Raw genomic sequence first — 15010 nt, 5'->3', positions numbered from 1 at the left:
AAAAGGAGAGGAAAAGAAAGAAAATGGGGAGAGGAAAGTGAAGGAAACCACAGGAGAGGAGAGGATAGGGAAAAAAAGGAGAAAGTAAAAATGGAACAGAGACTGAACAGATATGTGCCTGCAGAGAAGCGTGGCGCACTCTCCAGTAGCCAGGTGGCGGTAATGCGCAATACACATCAGCTGTCACCCAGCATTAAATAAAAAGGAAGAAGAAGCACATGGAGAAGAAGAAGAAGACAGACGTAGCAAGGTCCTTTGTGATTGGTGCGATCGGAGTGTTTCCGCCGCCCCAGGCCATCAGAAAGACTTCTCCCCCTCTCCCTGTGTGAAATAGTCCCGCACTGTCTGAAATCTTTCGTCCCGTGGAACAGGACTTATCCGAGGTTCGGGTGTGTCGACCCGGCTGCGGAGCTGTGTGTGATAGGGGAGGCAGCCGGAGCTCCCACAGTCTTTGTCCCAGCCTCCACCGCTCAGGTAATACCATCATTAGCCTCGCTAATGGCATGGCGCGGTGATCGATAACCGATACCCCTGGTACACCTTGAATCGGGGATTGACAAAAATCTATCGAAGTCTTGAAGCATCAAATTATTTGCAATCCCACCTCAGACTACAGCAGCGCCACCACGGACGCTAGCTGGTTAGCATTGGCTACCGCTGCTGCAGAGCGGCTCCAAACAGCTAATAACAAAACAGCGCTGAGCTAACCCATGCTAACGTTAGCCAGTGGGGATCGGGAGAGCGTTGCTAGCAGGTTTCTCTTCGTCTCACTGATTGAATTGTGAGTAGTTGTAAGAATTAGTTGTGCAGGGAACAATAGTAGCACACACGAGTCTAGATTGGATCTTAACCAAAACATCATGTTTACAACCTCACGTCATTTTAGCAAAGTGTTGTTCATGTAACACCTCGGGCCCCTGTTCATTGTGTCCTACACATCAGCATCAGCAGTCTCCTATGGCAACCAATACTGTCGCCTTCTTAAAATGGGATTTATGTCATTCATGTTCAAGTTATAAATAGCCACCGTAAGTACTGGGGTCCCAGTCACACTCCACAGTTGTATGCACGGTTGTAATGGTTGCACATGCCCTGGTTGGTTGCTGCCTAAAGGACCATGGAGGTTTTCATTTGAAACACAGATTGTTATTATCACCACTCTTTGCAGTCCACTCACCCCTAACAAGCATTTTAATTAGGCCCCCTGATCTGGATACGCATCCAAATTGTATGGTTCTTCCTTGGGCCATGCCCAAAGTCCTCCACAATATGCCTTGGAAATGGAGTGATTGGGAATTTGGTGTGATCCTGCTATTCCTAAAACAAGCACAGTCGAAAACACAACATCCTCGGCCAAACTAATGGAATTTAATTCAGCCATCATAGATTTTTTTTTTAGCAGTGTTTTTGCTTGTGATTACATTTTTAAGCTACTGACCTTTAAACTAGCCGGTGTCTGAGCATATTTCTCTTCACTGCTTTGCAATAGAAGTAGTTTTAAAGTTTACTGTTATTTAAATTCTGCAGTTCCTTGTATCAAGTCGACTAATAGTGTTTTTCTGTTGCAGCTCCACAATGTCTGAACTTTTTATGGAGTGTGTCGAGGAGGAACTGGAGCCGTGGCAGAAACAAGCTCATGAAGTTCAAATGATTGAGGATGATGATGATGATGACGAACCCATCTTCGTCGGAGTGCTCTGTATGTTCTAGCACATTTTTTATACATTAATGTGAAGAATTGTAACACCTACTTTTGCTGATGTTGAATCCCCAAAGGAACACATGATTTCTACTATATTATATCTGGATTAGGCTTATTTTGGTCCCTTTCCTTGTTCTTACAGCTAACAACCAAAAGAGCAGTGGGCCGCTGCCCCAACCTCCTCAGGCGAGCAGTGCAGGAATACAAGAAGTAAAGCGTCCTGATCCTCATCCTTCCATTAGCTCCTCACAAATAATGGTGCCACTGAATATCACTGGAAATACAGTGACTACTGCATCACCCACTCTGGCACCTGTCACGCCGCAACCTGTCATTGTAAATAACCAGGTATCATTCTATTAACATTCAAAATATTTAGCAAAGAGCAACTGTTAGTTTACTGTAATCTTGTTTTCTATGGAGTGAAGAGATTTTCATGTTAACTAATGTGCTTGATGCATGATGAAGTTTGACTTTGTTAAATTATGGATTTAAACTTTTTCCAGGGCTTTATTGTCACTTCTCCGCAATTAGTGAACAACCCTGGGTTCATTGCCTCTCTTGGTCGGCAGTACCCCCCTGGGACTTCATTTGCAATCGTAGCAGGTAAACCTGAGTGTATAGTATAATATAAGTAAAGGCTTATTATGAAGTTAATACTTTTTATTGTTTTCATGTCAGATTGGTCTTAAGAATTTGTTTTCTCTGTTTCCAGCTGGTCAGCAGCAGATCTTTCAGCAGGTCAGTCAAGGCACAATCATACCCAGTGCTGTCCACAGGCCTCAGGTGCAACAAATCAGCAACAACATTGTGACGTTGTCTAATGTCCAGAGTCCCACTGTGTACTCAACACAACTAAATCAACTGAAACCCAACCAGCCGATCTCTCTTCAGACCTTCTCTGTGCCTACAAAGGCCAATAACACAGGTACATATTTCATTCCTCTTTTACATCAACGTTAGTGGGTGTACACCCGGGGGTCCTGTTTCGATCACTGCCGATCGGAGCCAACCAAACACCTGTGTCTACTGTTGAGTCATTACACCTGGGAGTGGATGCAGATTGAACATATTCCCATTGCAGACTCAAGCCACATGTTAGTGTTTATTTTGACGAGTAAACAATGGGCTTTAGATTAACTTAGGGTAACCTAATATTTTCATCTCAATGTGCTGGCAGTGATTCAAATGTAAATGCTCTTTTATTTCATACAGATCAAACACCAGTCAAACGCGGATTGATACTGCAACAAACTGACATTGTAGGAAAAAAAGCGAAGCTCAATTTGGGTAAGTGACACTGTTTTGTCATCTCATCAATGTAAACAAAACCTAAACCTAATCTGCGATCCTCTCATGTTTGTATCTTACTATTTGTCACATCTAACAGATGCATCAGGCACACTGGAAAACGGCATCAATACAAAATGCCCCAAGTGTCATGAAGAATTCACAATGCCAGAAGCTTTGAAATTTCATATAAATGTGAGTTTATATGACTTTTGTTGACATTAGTACCTTCTTGAAAACGGTAAAGGAGCATAAAAGAGATTTTCATACAGAAAATAAAAATGTGCACCTAGTCATCAACACATTTGGAGGAAAAAGCTCTAAACCTCTAAATGCCTCTTAATTTCAGAGTTGCTGTATAAAGGTTGAAAGTACAGCTCCATCAGCCGTGAACCCGGGAGCAAACAAGCGCATCATGCTGGTCTCTGAGTTCTATTACGGCCAATTTGATGGAGATGGGAGCAATATGGAGGTCCAGAAGACCAACGGCACTTTCAAGTGCCAGAGCTGTTTGAAAACTCTCAAGAACAATATCAGGTAAGGTTTTGCCAAAAAAAAAAACACCCTCAGTAATTAACAGTTTAATTATTAATTTCATCCATTTGTTATGGTTTTCATTGTTAAATCAACCCACTGACACACAACAAGGATACAGTGCAGCTCTGAATGTTTCGTTTTGAAGAAACATTTTCATTCATTTGGAGTTGTGTGTCTGGCCACCTGACAAAATACGTTTAATATTCACTCTCCTTCCAGCACTCTCTCACTTTAAGGGATATATCTGTTTCTTTAGCCGCTAAATGCTTCTCTTTGTTCACCAGCTTGTCTCTAACGGTGTCTGCACCAGGTTGTTTGCAATTCGAGCAGTGAGAGTGAACCTAAACAAGGAGATGCCACGGGGCAGCTGAACATTTAGGGTGAAAGCCCTGTAAAGCCAAGTTAAGCAACAGATTTAGTTACACATTACGCTTAATGAGTAACAAACCTGATCAAATTTCACATGTTCTTTTGTCAGAGCTTTTCAAACAATACTTGAATAGGAGTAGAAACTAAATATGGATTAAAACCTGCATGTGTTGTTTTTAAATCAATTGTTGCAAGTAATCAAGGGAGCAGTTCTTCCATCAACACATCAGAAAATCTGAGCCAAGGTTCATGTCTGTTACATTTTTTACATTTGATCCGGTTAGTGTCTAGAAAAAACATTTACTGGTTTGTTAATGGGCGACATCGGTGTGTTATTGCTAACTTTTCTTGAATAAAGTAGTGTTTACATTGGACTGGAGAAAGTGAATGAACCAGTTCACTTCCTGAATTTCGTTGCCACTGTAATATCACTACGGTATTACTACCGTAAAACTGCCACATCTTATCATTAATATTCTCTCATGTAGCAGATTGGGACTTTAAGTAGCGGCAGTAAAGATATCTGTCCGGTGCCAGTACAGAAGCAGTGGACGTCTTCTTTGTCTCTCACTGCAGTTTTCTTCTCAGATGGATGACAGTATCGGAGCACTTTCCCTCTTGGGTTTAAAGATGAAAAATGCGTGCTGGTTTAGTTTGTGGAAGAACTGCTCCCTTGATTAAATAACTTTGCTTCAGAACACAGCGGGGAAAAAAGCATCTGTAAGCTGCTTTTAATGGGGAAACACATTTGTACTGCAACTGCACTCTGACAGTCGAGGTCATAGTTCGTCCACATAAAAATTTCTATTAGGGGAGCTGAGGTAGCAGAACGTACAGCCTGAAAAATGGGCTGTGCCTCGCCAGGGCAGCCGTGGCAGGAAGCTGTGGAGCTGCTGCCGCCGAGCACTACATCATTAGGCAAAACAAGGATCTGTGTGTAATTGGTGATATTATAACAGCCATTATACATGCTTATAAATTGAGGTGCAAGGAGATTACTTAATTTATCTTTAAACCCTTGGGACCTGGACCATAACTGCTACAAAATACACAGTCCATTAATATAAAAATGATACTGCTTGACATCAGTTTCATTTTAATGTGTCAAATTTCCTGAATATGTAGATTAATAGGCCACAGAATCCTTTTTTTTTTGGGGGGGGGGGTTTAATCAACTATGAGCCAAGTGTGTGTTGACAAAATTTGCATGTGCACACAAATGCATAAATATAAGTGACCTTTTCATGATTTAACCAAGATAATATAAGTTAATCTTTGAATTTCTTTCATTAAGTTTTTGTAAGATGGGAGATTTTTAATGGAGTTCTTGATGATAATGGAGTTAAAAAAAGACAGATTTTCCAAACCCCATCATGGGTTTGGCATCTTCAAATTGATTGTTTTTTCTCACCAGTCGTCCATAACCCAACAATATGGAAGTTGTCATCATATTATCATAGACCTAGAAAATCATCAAATCTGGAAAAAAATATTTTCTTGTTAATGTTTTGTAGATCATCATGTTTAAAGACATATCCTCTAGATATTAATACATCTTGCTCATCACATTTAATCAGCTGTTCAGGTGATATCTTCCTACGTCTGTTTTATCCAACTAATACAAACTGTCCAAAGATTTAAGATATTCAATTTACTAAGAGACAACGTTGTCCAGTTTCTTATCAGGTCCTTTGTAATATAGGGTTGTGTAATATACGTTCCCTTGCTGTGTGTGTCCACATTGTTGTGCAGGTTCATGAACCATATGAAACATCACCTGGAGCTGGAGAAGCAGAACAGTGAGAGCTGGGAAAGTTACACGACCTGCCAGCACTGCTACCGGCAGTACATGACTCCGTTCCAGCTGCAGTGCCACATCGAGAGCGCTCACAGCTCCGTGGAATCCTCAAGTAAAACATATCATGATCATCTCAGCTCCACGTGCACACGGGACAGTTTGGTCAGGCACTGAGTGTTCATGTGTGATTTTCTTCTTTCCTTTTCCAGCCATTTGCAAAATATGTGAGCTGGCGTTTGAGTCTGAGCAGGTGCTCCTGGAACACATGAAGGATAACCACAAGCCCGGGGAAATGCCTTATGTCTGCCAGGTCTGCTGCTTGTTACCGAAAGGTGGTTGGGTTTAACATTTCGAAGTAAACCTTTTCCGATCCTGACATTCTCATTCGTTGTTTCCTTAGGTGTGCAATTACAGGTCGTCCTTCTTCTCCGATGTGGAGACACATTTCCGAACTGTCCACGAAAACACGAAAGACCTGCTCTGTCCCTTCTGTCTCAGAGTTCTCAAAACGAGTCATATGTACATGCAGCACTACATGAAGCATCAGGTATGATGCTGCTTTTCATCCAGTCTGTGGTCAAACCAGTGAAACCTTTCTAAAAAGTTTAACTCAGATTTAAGGTCAATATGTTTATTCAACTGATTCTGTAAATTCTTAAATCTGTAATTGGTCTGTTTGCAAGATTTTGAATTAGCTTTTTATTTGTTCTTCAAACTCCAATATGGTCGATCGGAAGCCAATCAAAATGAATTGCTCTTAGAAATTAGAGTTGCCATTTTTGCTCTCGCTAGACCATTTCTGTGAATCTAGAGTGCTTCTCAGACTCTTAAAAATTGCAGGACAATCGGCTGTAATCCCTTTGCTTATTATTCACATTAGTGAGTTCCTTTTTTTATGTTTTCCAGAAAAAAGGGATCCATCGCTGTGGAAAATGCAGACTGAACTTCCTCACCTACAAGGAGAAAATAGAGCACAGGACTCACTTCCACAAGACTTTCAGAAAACCTAAAGCCCTGGAGGGTCTTCCTCCGGGTACCAAGGTCTGACATAACAGGATCAGCACACCATTTATTTCAGACCCTCATGTTTACACCTTTTAACCTGATTATAACCAATTTTCTGTAATTCAGTGACAATACATCTTGTGTTTTTCTTCCAGGTGACCATTAGAGCCTCCGTTTCAGGAAAGACGCCTCTAGCGCCAACCTCCCCTGAGCGACCTACCGTTACCGTCACTCCAGGAATAACGTGCATCCCTTCGCCTGCCGGCTCTCTAGTCAGTGTATCCAAGGCAAAGTCTAACGTGACTGTAGCTGCAAAAGGCAAAGTTACTCAGAGCAAGAAGAAAGAGCCTCGACCTTCCAAGCTCAACCTGGCCCTCAGGAATCTCAGGTCAGAGACTCTACAGCAACATCTCATTTCACTTTTATCTATTTACCTTCACACATTTCTCTGGTAACACAAACTGGAAATGTATGCAGCAACTAGAAATCCACAAAGCGTCAAATCGATGCTATTAGAGGCATTTAGTTTGAAACAAATGAAGGATAATGTTAATGTGTAGGGAGAAGAATGCATGGAATTTTAAGAAACACAGACTGACATCAATTTAGTGGCTTACTCCTTTAATGCAAGTCAAAAAATTACGACCCTTTTAAAAAGTATGTATTTTATGAATTGATTAAATGTTTGCACTACATTTAACAATGTGGAGATTATTTAAATGAACAGGACTTTTTCCTTGAGCAGCTCAATAATCTGGTCCTCGGAAAAACATTATCAATGATCCCATGAGCTGATCATGTTGAAAATACTCATGATCCCTCATCCACTAGTATGGCGCCTCCCCTCCTGAGGATTAATGACAGCAAATAAATAGATGCTGTTAAACCCTAGAAACACAGAGAGCAGTCAATTGCAATTTTTCAGACACACTTCATTAAGCAAGCTAAAAATAAGTCTGTGTATTATAAACAGTGGTATTTCTTAATTTAAAATGTTTAATGTTTGACTAATTAGAAAAAACAATCAAAACTACTTTGCTGTTTTAAGCCTATGAGACAAAGAATAATGAGGGGGTTCAAAGCACTAAGATGACATTAGAAACATCTACAGATGATCAATACAGAGAATTGATTGGGACACATTCCTTGGAGGGGCTTTAAAGATACTGCAGGTATAAATGAGTCAAATATATGGTAGAAAATCTATGTTTAGGTGGAGGGAGACGAAAACAGAAGCAGGCAATGCCATCAGTTTGCTACAGTGGACAGTGGAAACACTACCGCTTTTATCCACAGATTAATGAAAATGAGGAGCTTTAAATCTCACTTGACCTATGAATGAAAAAAACCTAAAATATAAAAAAAATAAACACAATTAACTTTTTTCCTCATTTCCACTTTCCAGAATTAATCAGGGGAGTCACACGTGTATCGAGTGCAACGCAAAAGTCAACGACCTATTTTCTCATTTCCCAATGGTTTCCAATTGTGGTGCGTGTAAATATAAGACAAGTTGCAAAGTTGCCATAGGGAATCACATGATCAGGTGAGTAAAAAATCCCATTGAATCTTTATTCTGTGTGATACTTATATGTTCTCAGTGTTTATCTGACAAATCTTTCTCTCTCGTGAAGGTATCACAGCACCATCACCAAAAACAGATATTTGAAGAAGGAAAGTAAGAAAAATGCATCCAAACTGAAGTACGTATGAATTAGACTTTGCGTTTTGTACAACAAAAAAGGTGTATTCTATTTGAAATTGAACATGACAGAATTTTTTTTTGTTTTTTCCCAGATTAACTATCGTCTGTCTCAACTGCGACCTCCTCATGGATGCATCGATAGGCGGTGACCTGATGAGCAAACATTTAAATGAACGACCAAATCACATATGCAAAGTCATTCAGGAGAAAGGTAGGTTTCTCTTCCATTAGTTCCAGCTGAATCATGTTCAGTATTCGATGATGCAAGTGTCTCAAAGGCAGTTTCTTCTTTTTATCCCAGCAGACGTTAAAAACAGAGATCGAGCGTAAGTAGGAACCGATACACACGTTACATCTGCTCACCATATTATCTGAAATAAAGAGAAGAGGAACACTTGACAATGTAGAGGTGCATAATTAGAAATCCTTTCTTGATGGATTGAGTGTCACACTTCCATTAAGTTGCACAATATCTATGATATTATTAAAGATACTAGAATGGATCTTATTAGAGAGGATACCTCAGCCAATGTCCAACAGCCCCCTCATGAAAACACATTTAAATTCACCAGATCCAGATTATTATTTGATCTAAACCAAATTTCCAACACACATACATATCAGTCCCCTGAACATGCCTGTTTTTTTTTTGTCATCCAGATCCATGAATTAGGAACATCTCAATGTTTATAAAAGGTTAAATGTGCATCTGTCTACTGATCTGGAGCCATTTAAAAATTTGATGGGGTCTTCCTTGGGTCATGTCCATACCCTCCCGGCTATTTCATGGAATTCAGTAGAGTAGTATTTATATAATCCAGCTAAAAACACACACACACACGCACAAACAAAAACATAACGTCCTCGTTGAAGAAATAAATAGAAAAAAGGAAAATTGAACACCACAATGATGAATAAGGACATTTGCTCAAATTCAATCTTGAGGACGTTTTACAGATGGCTCCCTGTGATGAGTAGATGGTTTAAGTAGCCCTTGTGTTTATATTTGTTAACATATTGTGTGTAAACCTGAAATGTGCTTTTTCTAACACAGCCCTCCTGTTTATGCAGGCAATACGTCTTGGAGCAGCCACCAAAAACCGTGTACCTCACTGCGACACCTTTTCCTCCGACACCAAAGGAAATGGACATCAAACTAGAGGAAAAGGTCTCACCTAAAAGTTTTACTGTAGCTGCTGTTGATCTAATTTTACCAACAGTTGATCGGGAAAAGGGCTCCACAGGATTATGTGTCGATGAAGATGTAAAGCCGAAATTACCGCCGACTTCGTCTCCCCCGACATCAGATGGGGCTTTCGATGTGCCGGTGGGAGATGTGCCAGTGGGTGACTCAGAGAGAGCAGGTGTCCCTGAGCATGGGACTGGGGAACTGCAAATTAAATGCGAATGAAACACAATTACAAAGCAATGCACATAACAAACTAGACTTGTGACCTCTAAACAACCAGTTCATCAGCCACACCTTGGCTTTGTCATTCCTTTTACAAACATACATGCTCAGGCTGCAGGTATTTACTACAACTACAGATTCCTACATTAGGAAAGTCAGTTTCAACAATTGGATCATATATTAATCTCCTCTGTAGACCTTCCTTTTGTGGAAATATATGTAGATAAATGAATAAAACATCCCCTGTAATTTGTTTAGTCCCTGAAAACGGTTAGAAAACATCATTCTGCATTTTGGGCTATCGTAGACCTCTGTCATCTGCTCGTTTGACTTAAATCACATTTGTATTTCTTTAAAAGTCTTACTATCCTTAAGGAAACTCCACCTGCTAAAGGACGGTAGGTAGTATGGGGCTCTGCTCTTGATCCCCAGTGTCAAATCTCAATGTGTTTTACTGAGAAAGATGAAAAAACACATTTGCAATGATGTGACAAATCCGCCAAATTTCCCTGACAAAACATTCTCAGTTAAAATCTCTGTCCTTCCTTTAAACTACACAAAATAATATTGCATTTGATGTAGTTTGAGCCCAATTTCTGTCGCAGACAGTTTTGAACTGGTAATTTATATCCTTCTTTAATCTTTGGTTTTCTATCATTAAGTAATGTGTAGATTTATTTTTAGATCTAATAAGAAAGCTGTTACATATCAATTGAATATGAGGTTGTATTATCAAAAACATACATTGTCACTGAAAATCATTGAATAATTAAGAGGAAATTCCTGCTGTCTGCCAGAAATATTTGTCTAAACTTTATCAGGAGTTAAGGGTTAAGGGGTGAACTTAAAAGATTGTTTTAAGAAAGCAACTTTAAGGATTACAGCAGTACATGAGTATAAAATCTAAAAAAAAAAAACTCATTCCATAAAGAGAAGGAACAAAAGTGGACGTTGGACGGACAGTAGATTTTATTGTTTGACTTTTAACTGTGTTCAGAGTGCTAGCCTGTAAAACAAATCTCTAAAGATTGTCTTGGCTGCAGGTACATCAATTTGTTCCATGTCCCAGCCTCCTTTTTATTCTGCATTAAGTGGGGAAAAAAGTTCCCTGTGGTGCTGGGAATATTTCATACAATGTAGTTAGTTTACTTTGTGTGGCTTAAAGTGTTAAGATATTCTTTATGTCATAGGTTTTTCATACGGGTTGTTACTTGTGCATATAGTATCTTTAGAGCAAGCTGTTAATGCATTTATGTCTGAGGGGAATGTAAATGTAACTACCCCTCCCTGACTCTGTTTTGAGTACATTCCTCTAAATGTATAACATTTTTCCCTTAGGACACTTTTTTTTCTGAGATGTATAAATCACTGGGATTGGATCAGTGTGATTTTGTCTGTTTTGTAAATAAATCTTTAATACAAGGGTTGGAGTTCTCTCTCTCTCTCTCTTACATAATAGAGTATGTAGATAACATTAATAAATAACTATTTTATGAATACATTTTTTGTTTTTGATAACAATAACTGTTTCCATGACCAAGTAAATTCATAGATGGGGTTTTTCACACATTGTGTTTTTCTTTCCTGAAGATCATAGAAGCTCGGGAATGGGACCAGTGGATCGGGAGTGCCCTAATAAGTAGGGGTAGAGCCTCCTCGCAAGTCTGTACGAGCTTATCATCCATAACCCTAGCCCTTAACACTAACCCTAACACTTCACAAAGTGTGTCTTTCCCTTCCGAATGTCGTAGAAGCTCTGGGATGGTACCACTCGATCGGGAGTGCCCGCATTAGTGGGGGTAGAGCCAACTCGCAAGTCTCTATGACCTTCTTATCCATAACTATAACCCTAAACCAATTGCAATAACAATATTTCTAAAGAGTAGGTTTGTATAACCTGCTCAGAAACAACACATGTTGAGAAAATCTAATAATGAAAACTAACACAGTTTAATATTATTAGCATAGACGTTTAGACAGAATTACTCTACAAAGTATTGAAGTTTTGTGTACACTGAATTATTAAGTACAGCCTTCACTGAAAGATAATGCTCTGAAATTAAACATTTTGAGGCTGAAAAGTTGTAAAACTTACATGAGCTGGCTTTGAGAGCTGTATTTCTATATTGAGTTCATATGTCTCACCCCCAATCCTTCTGTATACAACATCTCACTCTATAAATAACTTTCCCTTCACCAGAGTTGGGGGCAGCACTTCCTCTGGTCTGATAGCAGTTTATTTTTAAATAAAATACAAGTTGGAGTCTGTGATTGCATGATACTGTAAAGTTGAAAACAGTTCATAAGCAGCATACATTTTATTCTCTCTCTCACAGATTAATTTTATTTGAGCTCATCCAAAAGTGACATGAGTGAGGGGGGATGAGATGAAGAGCGCTCTCTGAGGGCGGAGCAGTCAATGAATTTCCAGTTTGTTTCTGAAATGAAAGGGAACACAGCTTAGTGCACCCTGTCCCAGGTAAATATTTATCAAACGCCAGACACAAGGAAATCATTATTTGCCACTCCACCCTCATGCCTCCCACACCTCCTCCTGATGTTTGGACAAAAACAAACAGAGTTGGGGCCAATGCACGGGGAGTACGCAGGAGAAGCCGTACAGAGGGTCAGTATATATTGAGCAGCCTGCAGTGTTTTTGGTTCCTTCCCGAGCAGCATAAGGTGAGCCACTGTATCTCTGTACCCTAGGATCCACTGGTCTCAGACATGGCACGTCTGGCCCTCCCCGTCTTCCTCCTTCTCTGCTTCTCCCTGCTCCACCTCGGCTCCAGCCGCCCGTCACGCAGCAGGAAGGCTGTGTCAGCTCGTCAGTCCGGAGGTAACTATAGACATTATGCATCAGTTTCAATGGGATGGGGATTTTTTTCTGACCTGTGTTGGTGTCTTTGTGGAGATGCAGCTGCAGAGGAAGATGATTTGACGTCCCAGCTCGAGAGGTTGTGGCTGGAGGTGAACTCACTGAAAGAGATGCAGGCGTTGCAGACAGGTACTGCTTTCACTGCTTAAAGAAAGGGAACAACTGACAGGAGATTCAGACACTCAGAAGCATCACTGCCTTACACATTGCTCCCCAAAAACAGTTCAATCTGAAATAAAATGATAGGAAAATATCAGTTATTACCATGGTTCTATTGTAAATGTGTTGGATATACATAGGACTCTGGACATTTTAGTGTTGCCTGTAATTTAGGCCACTGAGCTCTCATGCAGGAAACTGCTGAGGGGATAACTAGATCTCTTGGTGTGCATAGTCACCAGCAGAGGGCAGCAGCACTCACATAAGTAAAAAGCTGAATTTTAGGAGGAGGAATGTGAGAAACAATTCATAGGGACTATCCAACATTTATATATAATAACTTTGAGTATCTTTCCTGTTTTTTTTCTTTTTGCTAATAGGCTAATAGTACTTATTCGATCATATAAACAAAGGAATCGATTTATTGTTATGTTTATAATCTTCAATAATTCCCCATTTCCCTTTATTGGCTGAGTTCTTGGTAGCTGTTAGGACCGTGAACTCTAAAAAATAAGAGTTTTAGGAATGTGGATGTGTGACTTTCTACAGACATAAAAAGTGGTATTCACAAAGTAAAGGATTGAAAAGATTGTTTAATATGTTTATTTACTGAGGGAATTAAAAACATTGCTGTAGTTTCAGACTCTTAAAATACCTAATAGTGACTTGAAGTCGCTAATGAAGTAAGTGCTGTGTGTTTTCAGTCTGTCTCCGTGGCATCAAAGCTCACAGGAAATGTTACCTAACCATCGAGGAGCCCAAACATTACCACGAGGCGAATGAAGACTGCATCGCCCAGGGGGGAACCCTTGCGACGCCAAGGGACATGATGGAGAACAATGAACTGTGGGACTATGCAAAGAGGAGTGCTCCAGGATCCAAGGACTTCTGGATCGGCGTGGCAGACATAGTGAAAGAAGGCCAGTATGTTGATGTCAACAGCTTGCCCGTCAGCTTTTTACACTGGGACCGCTCCAAGAAGCAGCCCACTGGAACCAAGAGGGAGAGCTGTGTTGCCCTGTCAGTGGCTGCCCAGGGAAAGTGGTACGATGAGGTGTGTCGCAACCTGAAAAAGTACATCTGTGAATATGTCATACCTTAAAGGTTCAGTGTGTACGAGTTACATGAAAGGGATCTTTTGGCAGAACTTGAACATAAAATAATCCTAGTGATTTTTTCACTAGTGTGTTTCATCTCAAATTTATGTAACCCTATTATGTATTGTTTTCTTTACCCTAGAATTGGCCCTTTATACTTAATGACTTTACATTTACATTTGGAGCAGGGTCCTATCTACGGAGGCCGCCATGTTCTTTACAGTCACCCAGAATGGACAAAATAAACCCCTTCTAGTTTTTATGACAACTGAAAGTTTCCACAGATTCTCTATCATGTTTGGAAGGGGAGGGTGAGGTGATTGGGTCTAGGCTGCAACATGCAACTTCACCACTAGATGTCACTAGATTCCTCTCACTGAATCTTTAAAGGAGGGAGTGTTGTTGACAGCTTGTTCATCATTCACCTGGGTCATTGATTAAGATGGTGTCAAATTTGTGGCAAATGATGATGAAAACATCACTTATTATTAGTCCTTTTTCATTTCTAACCAAATTTCTTTCATTAAAAAATGATTATATATTTGGTTGCTAATAATCTTGAATACAGGAATACTTTCCTAAGTCCCAAAGCTTCAGATGATGACTGCCAACGGAAATAAACCAAAAATGTTTTGGTGTTTTTTCTTATCACCATTTTTCCAGAGATTCAATATTTTATCATCTTTCTGCATTAAATTTACAAATGTCTTCAGCACCAAGGTACTTTGTTATAATTTTCTACAAATGAACACACACACACACACTTTGTGGTGACAACTAAAGATCTATATGAATAAATGTGGGTATAGAGAGATTTAATGAGTGCATTGAGGAAGTAATGAATGTTTTATACCTGTTGGTTCTAATAAGGATCATCACAACAAACTTAACTAATTGAGCCAAAACTTGTTTTAAACAAAATGTTGGTAATGTGACGGTTAAATAAAAGATATATTGAAGGTTCGTATTTATAACAAGTATTTTCAATTAATAAAAATAACTAAATTGAATCAGAAAATGGTTCAGGTACATTTTTACTGCTGGTAATGATAATTTGTT

The 15010-nt window shown here is 39.7% G+C and overlaps 2 protein-coding genes across 4 annotated transcripts; both read left to right on the top strand.

Moving 5' to 3' along the window:
* Positions 1–257: 257 nt before the first annotated feature.
* Positions 258–11241, top strand: znf280d (zinc finger protein 280D). Of its 2 annotated transcripts, none has more exons than XM_062385335.1 (18): positions 258–474; positions 1569–1699; positions 1845–2050; positions 2209–2308; positions 2418–2630; positions 2918–2992; positions 3093–3187; positions 3342–3529; positions 5651–5808; positions 5906–6006; positions 6097–6243; positions 6603–6737; positions 6857–7089; positions 8107–8247; positions 8336–8404; positions 8499–8617; positions 8708–8732; positions 9478–11241. In XM_062385335.1, the coding sequence occupies exons 2-18, from the start codon at positions 1576–1578 to the stop codon at positions 9815–9817; spliced, it is 2469 nt and encodes an 822-aa protein (XP_062241319.1). In that variant the 5' UTR covers positions 258–474; positions 1569–1575; the 3' UTR covers positions 9818–11241. The 2 variants fall into 2 exon arrangements, with proteins under 2 accessions (XP_062241319.1, XP_062241326.1); XM_062385342.1 differs by having other exon boundaries at positions 259–474; positions 8711–8732.
* A 1070-nt stretch (positions 11242–12311) lies between these two features.
* Positions 12312–14666, top strand: clec3a (C-type lectin domain family 3, member A). Of its 2 annotated transcripts, none has more exons than XM_062385319.1 (4): positions 12312–12443; positions 12527–12656; positions 12732–12824; positions 13559–14666. In XM_062385319.1, exons 1-4 carry the CDS (start codon positions 12375–12377, stop codon positions 13954–13956), a joined length of 690 nt encoding a protein of 229 aa, XP_062241303.1. In that variant the 5' UTR covers positions 12312–12374; the 3' UTR covers positions 13957–14666. The 2 variants fall into 2 exon arrangements, with proteins under 2 accessions (XP_062241303.1, XP_062241311.1); XM_062385327.1 differs by having other exon boundaries at positions 12313–12443; positions 12738–12824.
* The last annotated feature ends 344 nt before the right edge of the window (positions 14667–15010 follow it).

This window comes from Platichthys flesus, chromosome 1 (genome assembly GCF_949316205.1).
Source record: "Platichthys flesus chromosome 1, fPlaFle2.1, whole genome shotgun sequence".
In the NCBI taxonomy this organism is placed as follows: domain Eukaryota; kingdom Metazoa; phylum Chordata; class Actinopteri; order Pleuronectiformes; family Pleuronectidae; genus Platichthys; species Platichthys flesus.
Note: the sequence above shows the minus strand (reverse complement) of the source record. Positions and strands in the feature narration are given on the sequence as shown.

What these genes read in the sequence shown, in the direction of transcription:
- znf280d (XM_062385335.1), top strand. Translation starts at nt 1,576, where the DNA reads ATGTCTGAACTTTTTATGGAGTGTGTCGAGGAGGAACTGGAGCCGTGG. An exon ending in CTTTGAAATTTCATATAAAT is followed by an intron (nt 3,188 to 3,341) that starts GTGAGTTTATAT and finishes TCTTAATTTCAG; the next exon opens with AGTTGCTGTATAAAGGTTGA. An exon ending in AGCACTACATGAAGCATCAG is followed by an intron (nt 6,244 to 6,602) that starts GTATGATGCTGC and finishes TATGTTTTCCAG; the next exon opens with AAAAAAGGGATCCATCGCTG.
- clec3a (XM_062385319.1), top strand. Translation starts at nt 12,375, where the DNA reads ATGTTTGGACAAAAACAAACAGAGTTGGGGCCAATGCACGGGGAGTAC. An exon ending in GTCAGCTCGTCAGTCCGGAG is followed by an intron (nt 12,657 to 12,731) that starts GTAACTATAGAC and finishes GTCTTTGTGGAG; the next exon opens with ATGCAGCTGCAGAGGAAGAT. An exon ending in GATGCAGGCGTTGCAGACAG is followed by an intron (nt 12,825 to 13,558) that starts GTACTGCTTTCA and finishes GTGTGTTTTCAG; the next exon opens with TCTGTCTCCGTGGCATCAAA.